The 16,255-nt window shown below is 44.4% G+C and overlaps 1 protein-coding gene across 2 annotated transcripts in view; it reads left to right on the top strand.

Moving 5' to 3' along the window:
* ALPK2 (alpha kinase 2) overlaps positions 1–16,255 on the top strand; it is a 130,961-nt gene that overhangs the window by 73,155 nt on the left and 41,551 nt on the right. For both annotated transcript variants that reach the window (XM_054538017.2, XM_054538016.2), the window contains exons 4-7: positions 614–4,004; positions 9,600–9,747; positions 14,778–14,905; positions 15,007–15,042. In XM_054538017.2, the coding sequence (XP_054393992.2) occupies positions 614–4,004; positions 9,600–9,747; positions 14,778–14,905; positions 15,007–15,042 (3,703 nt within the window). The remainder of the gene's footprint in view (positions 1–613; positions 4,005–9,599; positions 9,748–14,777; positions 14,906–15,006; positions 15,043–16,255) is intronic.

Here is a 16,255-nt window from a genome sequence, read left to right as displayed (position 1 = left end):
CAACCAGGAAGTAACAGATTAAGAATTCACTCATTCTCCCCCACCCCTGAGGGATAGCATAAATCTATTCGTAGGAGATCCACCCCCATAACCCAAACACTCCCTATTAGGCCCCACCTTCAACCCTGAGGATCAAATTTCAACATGAGGTTTGGAGGGGGAAAACCAGAGCAATTATTAACCAGCAAGCTGTTATATTTTGGGGACAAAGATTGCTTATTACTATTTTGCAAGTACTGTTTATTTCATTTATTATGATCATGTGAGATTCATCTTTCTGGACTTACTTGATCAAAACAGTTAACATTCAATTTATTTCCATCTATTTCCTAAGAGAGAAAAAAATCATTAAATAAATGATGGTTGTCAGGAGGCTTTTTGCTTATAATGATGAATTTGACAAAGGGCTCCCTGGAACACAGAGTTGCTTAAATTTGCAGTTTTCTAGGAAATCTCTAACAGCTAGAGGGAGTTGGGGGATTAATGTTTAGATTTCAATCATTCTTGTCCATTATTACAGTCATTGAGGATTAACACTCTCGGGATTGCAGTTATGCCCTATTGTGGGCTCTCCCATGAACAATTCTATTAATATCACTTTTCATCTTCCTAGGTACAAATTCAGGAAACAGTCAGAGAGACAATCTCTTGCAGCCAGCTGCCAGCTTCCTCAGAGCCTGCTGGGGAGGAGTCCCCATTTACTGGGACCACAACAATTTCCTTCTCAAACTTAGGAGGGGTCCACAAGGAAAATGCATCATTAGCTCAACACTTGGAGGTCAAACCCTGTACCTGTGGTCCACAGCAGGAAGAAAAACAAGACAGAGATGGCAACATACCTGACAATTTCAGGGAAGACCTAAAATATGAGCTGAGCATCTCAGAAGCCAATGATGAGAATATGTCCCCAGGTGTGTTCTCAAGGCATCTCCCCAAGGATGCTCGTGCTGACTTCAGGGAGCCTGTGGCTGTCTCTGTTGCTTCCCCTGAACCCACAGATACTGCCCTTACCCTGGAAAATGTGTGTGATGAGCCAAGGGACAGAGAAGCAGTATGTGCAATGGAGTGTTTTGAGGCTGATGACCAAGGAACATGTTTTGATACCATAGATTCTCTTGTTGGGGCACCAGTTGACAAATATTTGCCTCAAGAAATTTGCTCTGTAGATTTGGAACTGGCAGAAAGTCAAAGCAAAGTATCTGATTTATGGTCTACTAATGACAAGACACTGGAAGTCTTTTTTCAGACACAAGTGTCTGAGACTTCAGTGTCTACGTGCAAAAGCAGCAAGGACGGCAACTCAGTCGTGTCCCCTCTTTTTATCAGTACTTTCACCTTGCACATTTCACACACAGCTAGTGAAGGTGCCACAGGAGAAAATCTAGCCAAGGTGGAGAATTCCACCTACCCACTGGCCTCCACAGTACATGCTGGCCAGGAGCAGCCAAGCCCCAGCAACTCAGGACGGCTTGAGGAAACACAGCTCCTTTCTTCTGAGAACAATCCTTTACTGCAATTTAAAGAAGGAAGTGACAAGAGCCCCAGTCCTAGTACCGCAGACACCACAGCCACACCAGCCAGTTATAATTCAATTGTGAGTTTTCCTTGGGAGAAGCCAACAACATTAACTGTTAATAATGAGTGCTTTCAAGTGACCAGGGAGACTGAGGACACATCAACTGTTACCATTGCCACCAAAGTCCACCCAGCCAAATACCTTGCTGTGTCAATTCCTGAGGACAAGCATGCAGGTGGCACTGAGGAGAGGTTCCCTCGTGCATCCCATGAAAAGGTTTCCCAATTTCCTTCCCAAGTGCAGTTGGGTCATATTTTAAGTGGTGCTACCACCAAATCTACAAAAGAGCTACTTTGCAGGGCACCCAGTGTGCCAGGAGTCCCACACCATGTCCTGCAGCTCCCAGAGGGAGAGGGTTTCTGCAGTAATTCCCCTCTTCAGGTTGATAACCTGTCTGGAGATAAGAGCCAGACTGTGGACAGAGCAGACTTTAGGAGCTATGAAGAGAATTTCCAAGAAAGAGGAAGTGAAACAACGCAGGGGCTCCAGCAGCAGAGCCTGTCCCAGCAGGGTTCTCTTTCTGCACCTGATTTCCAACAAAGTTTGCCTACGACATCTGCTGCACAAGAGGAAAGAAACTTGGTGCCCACGGCCCACTCACCAGCAAGCTCTAGGGAAGGAGCAGGGCAGCGCTCAGGTTGGGGGACGAGGGTCTCCATAGTGGCTGAAACTGCTGGGGAAGAAGACAGTCAGGCTCTGAGCAACGTTCCATCTCTCTCTGATATCCTTTTGGAAGAGTCTAAAGAATATAGACCTGGAAATTGGGAGGCAGGCAACAAGCTGAAGATTATAACTCTAGAGGCTTCCGCTTCTGAAATCTGGCCACCAAGACAACTGACAAATTCTGAGAGCAAGGCATCAGACGGTGGTCCCATAATTCCTGACAAGGTCTGGGCTGTACCTGAGAGTCTAAAAGCAGGTGCTGTTGTGCCTGAATTGGCCCCCTCTGAAATAGTAGCATCGGCTCACAGTCCAGAGGATGCTGACTCAGCCCTTGCTGATAACAGAGAAAGCCATAAAGGCGAAGAGCCCACCATCAGTGCACACTGGAGAAGTCTTTCTTCCCGGGGTTTCAGCCAACCCAGACTCCTGGAGTCATCCGTGGACCCTGTAGATGAAAAGGAGTTATGTGTCACAGATTCTCTGTCAGCGGCTTCTGAAACTGGAGGGAAGGAAAATGTTAACAATGTGAGTCAAGACCAGGAGGAAAAACAACTCAAGATGGATCACACTGCCTTCTTTAAAAAGTTTCTGACCTGCCCTAAAATCCTAGAGTCCTCTGTAGATCCCATTGATGAGACAAGTGTGATAGAGTACACCAGGGCTGGAAAACCAGAGCCCTCTGAAACCACACCAAAGGGCGCCAGAGAAGGGGGTCAATCAAATGACAGAAACATGGGCCACGAGGCGGAAATCCAGCCGGCCATTTTGCAAGTTCCATGTCTCCAGGGAACCATTCTGAGTGAAAATAGAATCAGCAGAAGCCAAGAAGGCAGTATGAAGCAGGAGGCTGGACAAATTCAACCTGATGAGGCAAAAACTGCCATTTGGCAAGTCCTGCAACCCAGCGAAGGTGGTGAAAGAATTCCAAGTGGATGTAGCATAGGCCAAATACAAGAAAGCAGTGATGGGAGCTTAGGGGAGGCTGAGCAAAGCAAAAAGGACAAAGCAGAATTGATTTCCTCCACTTCACCTCTTTCTAGCTGTCTTCCAATAATGACTCATGCTTCTCTTGGGGTTGACACGCACAACTCCACAGGCCAAATTCATGACGTCCCTGAAAATGACATAATTGAGCCCAGAAACTGTCAGTATGTGTTTCCTGTTTCACAGAAAAGGGGAACTATTGAGAATGAGCGTGGGAAACCTTTGCCCTCTTTTCCTGATCTTACCAGGTTCCCTTATACTTCATCTCCTGAAGGAAATGTCACAGACTTTTTGATAAGCCACAAAATGGAGGAACCTAAAATAGAGGTGCTTCAAATTGGGGAAACCAAACCCCCAAGCTCATCTAGCTCCTCAGCAAAGACCTTGGCATTTATTTCAGAAGAACGTGAGTTAGAGAAAGCCCCTAAGTTACTGCAGGATCCATGTCAAAAGGGCACCCTGGGCTGTGTGAAAAAGTCCAGGGAGAGAGAGAAGTCCCTGGAAGCCCGAGCAGGCAAATCGCCAGGGGCCCTCACAGCAGTGACGGGGTCAGAGGAGGTCAAGAGGAAGCCAGAAGCCCCAGGCAGTGGACATTTAGCAGAGGGAGTAAAGAAGAAAATTTTGTCCAGGGTGGCAGCCCTGAGGCTGAAACTGGAAGAAAAGGAAAATGCCAGAAAGAACTTAGCCTTTCTTAAAAAGATGCCCAAACTGGAAACATCATTATCACACACAGAAGAGAAACAAGACCCAAAAAAGCCATCTTGCAAAAGAGAAGGAAGAGGTGAGGCTCTGTTGCTGTCCATCATTGTTAAAGTTTGGGCTTGTAGACCAGGTATCCAGTTCCTGTGTCCTCGAGGGTCCTTTGCAATTAAGGCCAGTGTCCCCCAGGTAGGCATTGATGCTATGGTTGTGGCCAAGTGGCTTCAGCATGTGGCATCAGAATCACCTGGAGGGCTTGTTAAAACCCAGATTGCTCCCCTCCCCCAGTGTGTGAAATTTGCACCTTTAACAAGTTCCCAGGTGATCTATCAGGAGAACCACAATTGAGAACCACTGATAAAGGCCGCCTGAGGGCATGTCTGTTGGAGGGGAATGTGATGAAGGTGGTTTTCCGTTTAATTATCCTCTTTTACAAAATCTATTTAAAAATATAAACAGAAGCATTCATCAGTGTAGCTAATTAGTATAATGAAATAGACCATGCACTAAGCAGGATTTGCGGAAATGAATATTTTGGTACAAATTGGGATTCTCCTCTTTAATCACTGATTTTTCATTAAAAATAGCTTCCTTGAACCTTGGTTTTTCTTCCAAATTTGAGTATAACATTTCTTTTCAACTCACCCTTCCCATTTATCTAAATCTAAAGTTCTCTGGGGTCTCTGTTCTAGGTTTCAGACCACTTGAGCCTCAAAAGTCCTTGATCAACCTCTACCTATGATGCTGTTAAAAAAAAAAAAAAAAAAAAGTCCTGAAATTGCAGTTAATTCTACTTTGTCTAAGGAATCATTTCAGTCCCAAATTCCATTTATAGACCAAATTTTAGCCTGTTTTATTTCAGAGCTCTTCTCTCCCTCCCCACACACCCTGGTAGAAGTCAGAAGAGAAAATATTGCAGCAAGCTACAGTGGCCTGTGTGCTCTGGAGCGAAAAGCTATGGATGGCTGTTTGATCAGAAAGGAAGAATTTTCTCCTCTCTTAACCTGAGTCCTTAGACTTTGAGGCTGGCGTTTGTTATTCCCATCCCATCAAATGGGTCCTAACCCCTGTTGCAGAAAGGTTTAAAGACAAAACTGCCTTCTGAAGAGTTTGGAAGTATCCAATCAGGTTATTAGTATCTATATTTTAAAGCATATTTAAAGAGAATGGCTCAGCATTGTGGCTCACACCTGTAATCCCAGCAATTTGGGAGGCCGAGGCAGGAGGATTGCTTAAGCCCAGGAGTTTGAGACCAGCCTGAGCAACATGGCGAAACCCCATCTCTACGAAAAATACAAAAAATTAGCTGGGTATGGTGGCGCAAGTCTGTAGTCCCAGCTACTCTGCGGCTGAGGAGGGAGAATCACCTGACCCCAGAAAGTCGAGGCTGCAGTGAGCTGTGATCACACCACCACACTCCAGCTGCACTCCAGCCTGGGTGACAGAGCAAAACCCTGTCTCAAAAAAAAAAAAAAAAAAAAAATTAAATAGAATGAAGCAATGTTTCAAAAGCTCTCAAAAGTGGTTTCAGCCCAGAGGCTGAATAGATTGCCTCTGGGGATCAGCCTCAACCCCCGTTTGGGGATGGGGGTTTCTTTGCAGGTAAAGGTAGACAAGCAAAACAACCTTTTTGGAATTCTTGCCCATGACTTTCCAAGTTACCCATGGGTAAGAGGACTGTCCAGATAGGCAGTGTTGAAATCAATCGCTGTCAAAGACTTTGATTTCAGCTGCAGCACAACCTCGCCATTGCACTAAAGGCTTCAAAGACCAAGCATGCAGCCTTCTGGGAGGCACTGGTCTGAGCAAAGCAGGTAGATGCGAGGGCAGCCAGCCTTGTCTTGAGAGGTCCCTGCCGGAGACTACGGGGTAGAGACAACCAAGACTTTTCCAGGCCAGACCACTGAAGGGTTGTTACTCATGACATCCACAACACAGAGGCCATTAAGAGGCAAAGATTCAGTTAGAGATGCTAGCGGGTGTTTGGGTCCATCTGGGGCAAGTTGTATCACAGTGGTTTAGGGTATAGATTAGGAGTTATATGGCTTGGGTTCAAGTCTGGCCTCTGGCAGTACCTGGATAGCCCTGGACAAATGCCTTAGCCTCTGGGTGCCTGACTTTCCCCACCTGTAAAATGGGAGTGCTAATGATAAGACTCCTCTCAGGTATACAAATGCAAAGCAATTTGAATGGCACATGGCCTAACACAGCTCTCATGGTTGTTAGTTACTGTTTTTTTAAATTAGTGTTTTTAAATAAAAAATGAGGCAATGCTTATACCCAGTATGCTCATGAAATAAATAAAGAGCTTAGTTCAGGCAAAAGATCATTGTGTCTGAGTTGATACCAACCTAACATTAGGAGAAAGAGTGGTGCTGGCGTCCACAGCTCCTCCTCTCTGAAGAACTCAGGGCCTCGGCCAGAAGGTAGGAGTCATCTGGTGATGGAGCAGGCGGGGGAGGTTCACCAGAGTTACCCTTGAGTCAGCAGGTAAATGGGAGTCCCAAGCAGGTTTTGCCCACGCCGGGGTAGGTTCTGACCCTGCAGTCCTTTCCCAGCTTCGGAGGAGTTGCCACTGGCGGCCAACCTCTCCCCTCTCATGTGGGGATTTTCTTTGCAGAGAAAATTAGAAGAACGGGTTTCTGGAACACTGGCACCCACTTTAGGATCACAGCTCCCTGATCTAACTACAAACCAGCATTAGGTTATTGCACCGGAAGGGCCATCGACTGATGGGAAATAACGGCTTGACCAACATGTTCATCCATTTATTAAGGACATGTTATTTTCCATGGTGACTTTGATAATGAATGCACTGAATATTTATCTAATATGAATCCACTGTGGGCACTAATCCATACGAATCAACACAGATGATGACAAGAGACAGGAAAAATAATTCTCTTCCAGCATTTACCTTTTGGAATGGCAGCATTCAGAGGGCCAGCCCTTGACAACAGCCTTTTTTTTTTTTTTTTTTTTTTTGAGACGGAGCCTTGCTCTGTCGCCAGGCTGGAGTGCAGTGCTGCAATCTCGGCTCACTACAACCTCCACCTCCCGGTTCAAGCGATTCTCCAGCCTCAGCCTCCCGAGTAGCTGGGACTATAGGTGTGCACCACCATGCCCAGCTAATTTTTGTATATTTAGTAGAGACGGGGTTTCACCATGTTGGCCAGGATGGTCTAGATCTCTTGACCTTGTGATCCGCCCGCCTCGGCCTCCCAAAATGAGCCACCATGCCCGTCCGTTTTTTCTTTTTCAACTTATCACCTTCTAGTTGTTCGTTACAGGTTTCTAGCTGTGGGCCAATTCCTTTAAGAATCTACTCCACCATCGAGCACGCAAAGGTTTTTTATTTTGTTTTCTCAGTGTAAGTGACAGCAATTTCATTGCTTAAAAATAACAAAAGTTGCCACAAGGAAGACACCAGATTAGGAAGTTCTCCTTGCTTCTTGTGGTGATGGCTTTTGTAAGACCCTGAGTCCTCGTCACTGCTTTCCGGCTGGTACACTTCAGACCCCTTGGCTGACACCTTGACTGTGCCCTACCCAGCAGTCTGGTACCCACCCTGCTATCCCCAAAGGAGCACAGATTTAATGCATTCCCACCAGTTAACTGGTGGGGCGGGAGTTAGGATGAGGGGAGCAGTGACTTGGATCATTATAAAAGAAATAAACCTTAAGTAATGTTTTTTAAAAATTATTATTATTACTTTAGAGACAGGGTCTCGCTCTGTCACTTAGGCTGGATTGCAGTAGTGAGATCATGGCTCACCGCAGCCTTGAACTCCTGTGCTCAACCGATCCTCCCACCTCAGCCTCCTAAGTAGCTAGGTCTACAGGCATGTGCACTACACCTGGCTAATTTTTTTTTCTAGAGATGGGGTCTTGCTATGTTGCCCAGGCTGGTCTCCAACTCCTGGCCTCAAGTGACCCTCCTGCCTCGGCCTCCAAAAGTGCTGGGATTACAGGTGTGGACCACCGTGCTAGGCCTGAGTAATTGTTTTTGATGTCCAAAGCTTAGTACAACAGAAACTTTTTATTCACCGGGGACTTTACTACCGTTTTCCCTCAACACTAGGCCAACCTGCACAAGGAAGACAAAACTAGCTGCACTCCAGGTCTCCTTTGAGCTCGTTCAGCTGCACTTTCCACCTCTGTCTCACATAGACAGGGGTCCTATCCAAAGCCCAAAGCCCCTTGGCTAAACAAGCTTCAAATCTCCCACAGACCATCCATCATTCAGTTCTGCTGCCCATTTCATGCCCTTCCCGCCATCCCCCAATTTTCCCTGTGTTCAATACAACAGGTTCTGGCAGGCTTAGGAATATTTAGGTGTCCCCAAATCACCCATGAAGCCGGCCACTGCATGGTGTTGAAAAGACCCTCTAGGAAATGGCCCAGGTGAGGAGGTGGGCTTGGTCGAGACCTGGACCAAGAGTTTGACACTGTGAACCTGAACACGGTCTCAGCTTGGGCAGGAGCCAGCAGGCCCAAATGCACTGATGCGGGTTTGCCATCAATATGTACTTGTTACATTTTCTCTCTCTCTCAATTATCCACTTGGCTCCCAGGATACTGTTAGCAGTCTTGGTTACTCTCTGGTTGAAAGATTTGCTACCCAACAGGCCCATTATCACTTCCTGGGTAGAGAATTAGCTTTTAAATATGCATTCTGTCATCCTAGCATCTGCTGGTGCCAAGGAGAGATGAGAAGCACCTTGAATTCATGGATATTTTCACCGTAGTATAATTTGAGGCAGTGGAGCAAAGTCTCAGTATTGGTGATCTTGGTTTGGCTACGGATTACATGTTTTGTACTGATGTACTCTTTTGTGTTACCAACGCTGTGGAGTTATGCTACTTAATTTGTGATAGACTCACACCACATCTGCAGTAATCTCATTTCCTACCCAATTGTTACGACCACTCGGGACAGGGGCCTCATCCTTGACTTGTTCTAATGTCCAGGCTGCCGCCCAGTGGCTGCCCTAGCTAATTACACGTTAGCATGCTAATTGTTCCTCACTGATATTGATACTGAGGTGATATTTCAAAGGTCTCAGCCCAACAGGTGGGAATTGTTTCCTTATTGCTTCTATTCTCTTTTGCTAATGAGGTTGATATCAGACATTACTCCAATCTACTAGGTTATCTTCAGCAAAGACAAGTGTGATAAAAGGAAAAAGATGCATGAGTATTATTCAGCCAATAACCTATTGTTGAAGCGTCTTTTACATTTTGGGGGCTTAGCTGTAGTTTTTTGCATAATCCAGATTTTATTCTGCTCCCTAATTCCTAGCTCTGATTTCGACCTGGATGATCTGGTAATCATTTAAAAAATCTTTATTTGGATGAGATCCTATAGAATAGATATCTAAAATCCTCCCACCTCTCATCCCCTTTAGAAAAAAATCTCTCAAGTTCTATTTCACTTAAAGCATTACAGGCTGCACCTAAAGAATTTTAAGTAATGGAAGTGAGCATTTTCTATTAGATTGATTTGTTAATTTTCCGACTATTTAGGCAAGCCATCTCTCCCCTCAGAGACTCAATTCTCACTTCCATAATTGGGGATAATAATTAATATTCCTGTCTTTCAGGATTGTTATGAGAATTAAACGGTATGAAATGGGAAAGTCTTTTGCTACACTGACCTTCAAATCTCTTGTTTCTAGCTCCAGTGTTACTGAAAAAGATCCAAGCTGAGATGTTCCCTGAACACTCTGGAAATGTAAAATTAAGCTGCCAATTTGCAGAAATTCATGAAGATTCTACTATCTGCTGGACAAAAGATTCAAAGTCCATAGCCCAAGTGCAGAGAAGGTGCGATGTTTTTCCCTGGTTACTTTTCACAGTTGTTGCTTGTTTATTTCACAACATGGTTGTAAAAAAAAAAAAAAAGAATAAATTATAGGACATGAAAAGGAAAATTGAAGCAGAGATTCCACATCCACAATATTAAAAAAGATTAAATATTGGAAGACAAGTGTCTGGATGGGGAAAATGATGGAGGATTCTTGCCCAGGTTTTGCCAGCATTGAGTTCTGGGGTTTTGGGAAGTCACACAACCTTTCACTACATTTTTTAAATCAGGGGAAGGAACATGTCAAATGATATTCTAGTCTGAGGTTCTGTGGTCCTAAGATTAAAGAGCTCTCATCTGTATGTCTGTGAATTTAACTTGGGTGTGTTTTCTGTTTCATAAATTCCCAGCAATCTGATAAAGGTCAAACAAAGCTAAGAAGATGAATAAAAACAACAACAACAGCAATCTATGAGGTTACAGAAAAGTAACAGCTATTGAGGGTGACCAGCAGCCATCACTAAGATGGGAAAACCTGTTTATTTCTGGGTCCCTACGATTTTTATTTTTATTTTTGAGACAAGGTTCCACTCCCATCTCCCAGGCTGGAGTATAGTGGTGCAATCACGGCTCACTGCAGCCTCCACCTCCTGGGCTTAGGTGATCCTCCCACCTCAGCCTCCCGAGTACCTAGGATTACTGGAGCACACCACCATGCTTGGCTAATTTTCTTTTGTATTTTTAGTAGAGACAGGGTTTTGCCACGTTGCCCAGGCTGGTCTCGAACTCCTGGCCTCAAGTGATCCACCTGCCTCGGCCTCCCAAAGTGCTGGGATTACAGGAGTGAGCCACCGCATCTGGCCATGTCCTTAAGATAATAAAGGAGAGAAGAATGAGGAGGCGAGAGATGAGCGTGAGAATCATTGCCAAGAATATCCCCTGTGGAATGAACCTGATTAATGGCTTCCTTAAGCAGCTTTTCTTGGCAATAAATGCTTGTTCAAGTGAACTGATGAATTCAAGCTTCATCTGACAATCTAGAAACAAATCACCTGGTTCAAAAGTCAAATAACCCTCTGCCAAAGGGTTCCCAGTTTAGCTCCCTAAGATATGGGAGGGGTTCCAATCCCCTTAATTTTGTCACCAGTAGATTGAAAAAGTGAGAAAATCTGAGTTTTCTGTTTAATTAAATCATATATGTCTGCTTGGAACATATGTCTGGAAACTATTTCTCAAATGTAATCATGGAATACTTGAGCTATGATTTCATTTCTACTAACATCACTCCAGAGCATCTAACTGGATTGTAATTAATAGCACAACCACTTTGCCTAAAATGTTACCACTACCCTGCCTGTCTTAGGTATGGCTTAAGAAGAATTATAATGGAAAAGAAATGGTTTGCTTTTTAAGTCAAGGAGGTTCCCTAGAGCTTCACTTAAAAAGGTACTAATTATTCATTTTAAATTATTTTCTGAAGCTGTCAGCCAAGAGCAATTAACCAGTATTTTCACTGTTTTTCCACATTCATCAACCTTGCTCTGAGCTCAGAATTACCACTTGAATATTTGCGGGTCCCTTTTCCATTTGATGTGTATTTACCATAAACCTAACCTTCCCCTGGGGAGCATATGTCATTAGTACGCATTCTACTTACTGATGATGCGTGGCTAAGGCCTTTGATTCCTAGTGATGTTTGCTTCATTTCTCCTTGGTGACAGTGTCTGGCTTAGTTGAACCCATTTGCTTTCTCCATGCTAACACTTGAGAATATTTAAGAGTCATAATTCATTTATTTATTGAGAGATCATTTATATTACTTCAAGTGGGTTTTCAAATGTTTGCTAATTTCTCTCATGCCTACTTCCAGTCCAGCGTTTCCCTTCACTTGTGCCTCCATGAAATATGTCACTGTCTTGTATCATTTTCAAAGAGTTGAAATCTCTCAAATATAATATGAACGTGGAGCAAAGGTCTTCTTGAACTTACTAAATCATGAGGGAACCTGTACAATGGCAAGAGTTGTTCAAAGGAGCATTTGAGGAATGAAGATTTAGATAGTCCATCAGGCAAAGGAATGCGGAAATACATTTTGAAATAGATATAACACTGGCTAATGTTTGACAGGTAATAAACTTTGGGAGTTATCTTTTCTACTGCACAGAAAACTAAAAGTTAACCTGTAACTTCAAGTGTCTGAGTGGGTTCTGTGTAAATGGGAAATAGCAAAGCATTCTCCTTTCACTAGATCATCCTCAAGAGATCCTGTTGAACAATGACTGTGAACCTCCTCCTGTCTTTGTGCACGAGTTTTGGGTACTTTCCTTAACAGGCTAAAGCGTGGAAATTAGGTGTCAGAAGACTTTCTCGTGGGTAGGGCAAGACTAATATACTTCGAAGAAACCAAGAAGAAGAAAGTGGTAGCTTGGTTTGAGTCTCTGTGTAGCAGTGGCATGTCTTGGCTCCATGGAGACCTCAAGGTGGCACCCTCTGGTGTTATTTGGCCATCAGTACCTTCTTGGTAACCAGGAACCCATTCTCCACTCTGGGGAGAGAGGTCCTTCCGAGTTCCCTGGGCTTTTGAAAGGGAGCTGTCCACGTGGGGTGGCTCTACTGATAGCTGAGCAAGGTCATGGAGCACAGGTCATGTTGTTCCCGCTGGGAACCAGTGGATGAGGAGCTGGCTGCTGGGATGGCAGGATCTCCTTGGATGGCCCTGGGAGAAACAACCCGAGGACTTCTCAGCCCAGACTGAGTGGTGGGTGGGGGTGCTGCCAAGCCCTGGCTCCTTAGGGCTGGTGATGGATGATGGGATCTCTCAGAGAAGTCCCCATGCTAAGCACCCTCTCCCTGCAGCCAACTTCACTCTTTGTGTTCCTCTGATCACACTTTGGACATGGGCTTCTTTTGCATTTGTCTGCACAGCTAATCACCACTGCTGTTCTGCTGTCTGTGGCCATTTCCTAAGGTAAAAAGATTTGTCCCTTACAGGGTAAGAGGATATGAAACTGAACTTACCCTCTTGGTTAAAAAAGGCACAAGATCACTTGTTCTTGCTTTCTACAGCTGTATTGGTATTTTCTGTTTGTCCATTTCCTCCCAGACTAGAAGACCCTCAAGGGCAAGGACTATGCCTTTTTTTTTTTTTTTTCTTTTTCATCATTGAATCCCCCAGTACTAAGCACAGAGCAGATACTCCACAAATGTTGGATAGAACTCTTTGGGACTTCTGAGGTAGTTTTGTTTCATGGAGAAAGCACACTAATACTACCGTTCCCCACTAATACTACTGCTCACCACAAAGTAATGACTCGTGACCACGCTCAACACTGGGCTTTTCGCTGAAGCTTCACACGCCGGTGTCATGACATGTTACTCCTCATGACACATCTGAGCAGTGATCTTGCTCATTCTGCTTTCACAGAGGAGGAAACTGAGGGTGACAGGCTATATAGCACACCTGAGGTCGGCCTCAGGGTTGGGATCCAGACCTTTCTGACTCCTACATGTATTCCTTCTAGAAGAAAGCCTTGGGTGGGGACCATGGGCCAAGCCAGGAAAAACGGTGTTCATGGTCCTGGGTCAAGTGTCAGAGAATTTCTAGGCTGGAAGGAAGATGTTCATGGGACAGTTCTAGTTCAGCCCCCAGCCCTTCGGGTAGCCCTTGCCTGCCCCTTTCAATGACAGAAAGGCTGTGCCAATCCTAGAGCCTTGGAAAAGGACTTTCCACAAGCCTCCTCTGTGGCCCACTCTGTTTTACTGCCCTGTCCAGAAATCTTCCCCTTATAACTGGACTTGTTCACATCCAGTTTTAACCATACAATGGGATATGTTCAGAGACCCCAGGAATGAAGGAAGTAGAATGGTTTAGTGAACTTCGTTTTAAGCCACTGGTATATTCCAGGGAATGAATGTATATATTGGAGGCTTGAAGTCTATTGAAAAACCAACCAATAATGAACACTTTTTTTGAACATGCAGCTGAGACAAACTCAAGCTAGGTGAATTTTTGTTGCTAAACTATGAAACGAACCCAAGCTAAAATGTACACCACACACGTATACACATACATACACAGAATCTTGGTGAATGTTTAAACAAATTTCATTTTAAAGAACAAAACCAGAACAACATTTGAATATCCTTATTTATTTATTTTTTTTGCTGTAGAGTAAGTTTTTTGTTTGAGACTTTAGAATAAATATGTGGCTCTCCCTATGTTTCAAATTATCCCAGACTTGAGGGCAGGAACCATAATTTACTTGGGAAGGCAGTTTAATGAGGTCAAAATCATTTGCTTAAATTTTTCTATGCCTCAGTTTCCTCATCTGCAAACTGAGAATAGTAAACATAGTTCTCTCATTAGGTTGTTCTGAGGACATCATGAAATTGATCTTTATGTGATTTGGCACAATGCCTGGTACATACCAAATGCTTAGTGCACATTAGCTATCAGCATCATCATCACTGTCATCATCACCACCAATACGACCACCACCACCAGTTTTAGTTTTCATAGCACAGTGACCGGAACTTAATAATTTTGGGTGAGTGAATAGTTGGATGGTTGGTACCTCACTAGGGGAGTACAGGACACTATTACAAAGGGGCCCTCAGTCATGAATCCTTATGTAGCATAAAGCTAAGAACGCCGTTTTCTCTTGTCCCTTATTGTATCTGTATAAGTTTGGGTTTGGAGTTATCAGACTTTCCTTCAAGCACAGGACACCCGGATTAGTCACATAATTGAGCTGAATCCTGAGCAGAAATGTTAACAACAGCTCCCAGAATTCGCAATTTCAATTCTTTGCTCTACTCATGGCAGTTAAACCTATTGCTTACTGGAGTGAGCGTGTTAGCCAAAATGTAATGACTCTCCTCTGTGGAGACATCAGTTATTTAAACAGCTGATCATGATTTTGCCCTTTGGGCAGCTCATTGGCTAAAAACGTGAGCAGGGAAGTCTTAGCTTCTTTCTCCTTAAGTATATTAGAAAAAAATGCAACAGTAGAACGATGAAGCGTGTCAATGTGAATATTCCTCATTGCAGTGCAGGGGACAACTCCACTGTTTCCTTTGCCATCGTCCAAGCCAGTCCAAAGGACCAGGGCCTATATTACTGCTGCATTAAGAACAGCTACGGAAAAGTGACTGCTGAATTTAACCTCACAGCTGAAGGTAAACCACAGCTTTTCAGTTTTCAATGTAAAACCACTGGCCCCTGCCCATTCACAATGGACATTTGTACTGAAGCCATTCTCTGCTTTGTCTTCTTCTAGTTCTCAAACAGCTGTCAAGTCGCCAGGATGCTAAAGGTAAGTCAGTTAGGGTTGACCTGCCAGAGGAAATGGGCTTACTGTAAAGCATAAAATAGCTCCTAGAGTAAAGAGTAGAAGCAGTAACCCTATGGACTCTTCCAACCAAGAAGGAGAGCTATGGCGTGACTTGAGAAATGAATGACAATTCATGAGCCAATTCAATGTGAATGTAGGGCCATACTTCCTCTTGTAAGTCCATTAGACTACAGATATCCAGAACTGGATGCTACAATGTAGCAGTGGAGTTTTGGGGAACACGTAGAGGGGGAGTTTGGATTTGACTTTTCCCTTTAAGCATCAGTCTTGCATTCAGCCCTTCTGCATGGGATTTTTCAGCTACTGGGACTTATTACAGCTTGTTTTGTTTGTTCAATTTTCCTTTCAGTTTGACTAGCTGAGCAGATTCCCAAAGACAGCCAGGTGTCTGGAGGATCACTCCATTCATTTGTGTCTTAAGGAAAACAAAAGATGGGTTTCTCTGCTTTCTTTTGGCACCTGGTGTTAGCCACAGCCTAACACTGCTGCTCATGAATGTTTGTGCTGTCCCTGGGCCGCCCACCGAGTTTTCCACAGTTTGGTGGAATCTGTGTTTGCCGTGTCTTCCCTCTTAAGGAGAATTACTCACCCACCTACGCCCACCCACGCCCACCCTTGCCTGTGGTGTGCTGGGGTAAATATTTAACATGCTGAGGGTTGGGGAAGTTCTGAGTCCTACAATTTCCATGATGTAAATACTCTCAGTGTGGCCACTTTTAAACCATCAGTGTGACATCACACATCATGGGACTGGGAAGAGCCGCCCGTCATCAGCTCTCAGGAGCTGCAGAAGGCCAGCTCCACACACCACGGCGGTCCAGCCTCACCCCATGTGACCATGACTTTCAGCACAGGGGAGGATCCACGATCAGTTTTAGGAGAAATATGGATAAATTCTGACAGTTAATTGAACTAGCATCTTAAAAATTTACTGCATGTACTGATTTTTAAAACAAACAGAATGCCTGAAATCTCTGCAGAAACAGGTAATAAAAGTAATCAAAATGCAGTCACATCTAGTGCATCAAAAGCGAGAAACTGAGATCTCAACTTGGAAATGGTCTAGCAATAGGCCAGGCGCAGTGGTTCACGCCTGTAATCCCAACACTTTGGGAGGCGAAGGCGGGTGGGATCACAAGGTCAAGAGATCAAGACTATCCTGGCCAACATGGTG

Source organism: Pongo abelii, chromosome 17 (genome assembly GCF_028885655.2).
Source record: "Pongo abelii isolate AG06213 chromosome 17, NHGRI_mPonAbe1-v2.0_pri, whole genome shotgun sequence".
NCBI lineage: Eukaryota > Metazoa > Chordata > Mammalia > Primates > Hominidae > Pongo > Pongo abelii.
Note: the sequence above shows the minus strand (reverse complement) of the source record. Positions and strands in the feature narration are given on the sequence as shown.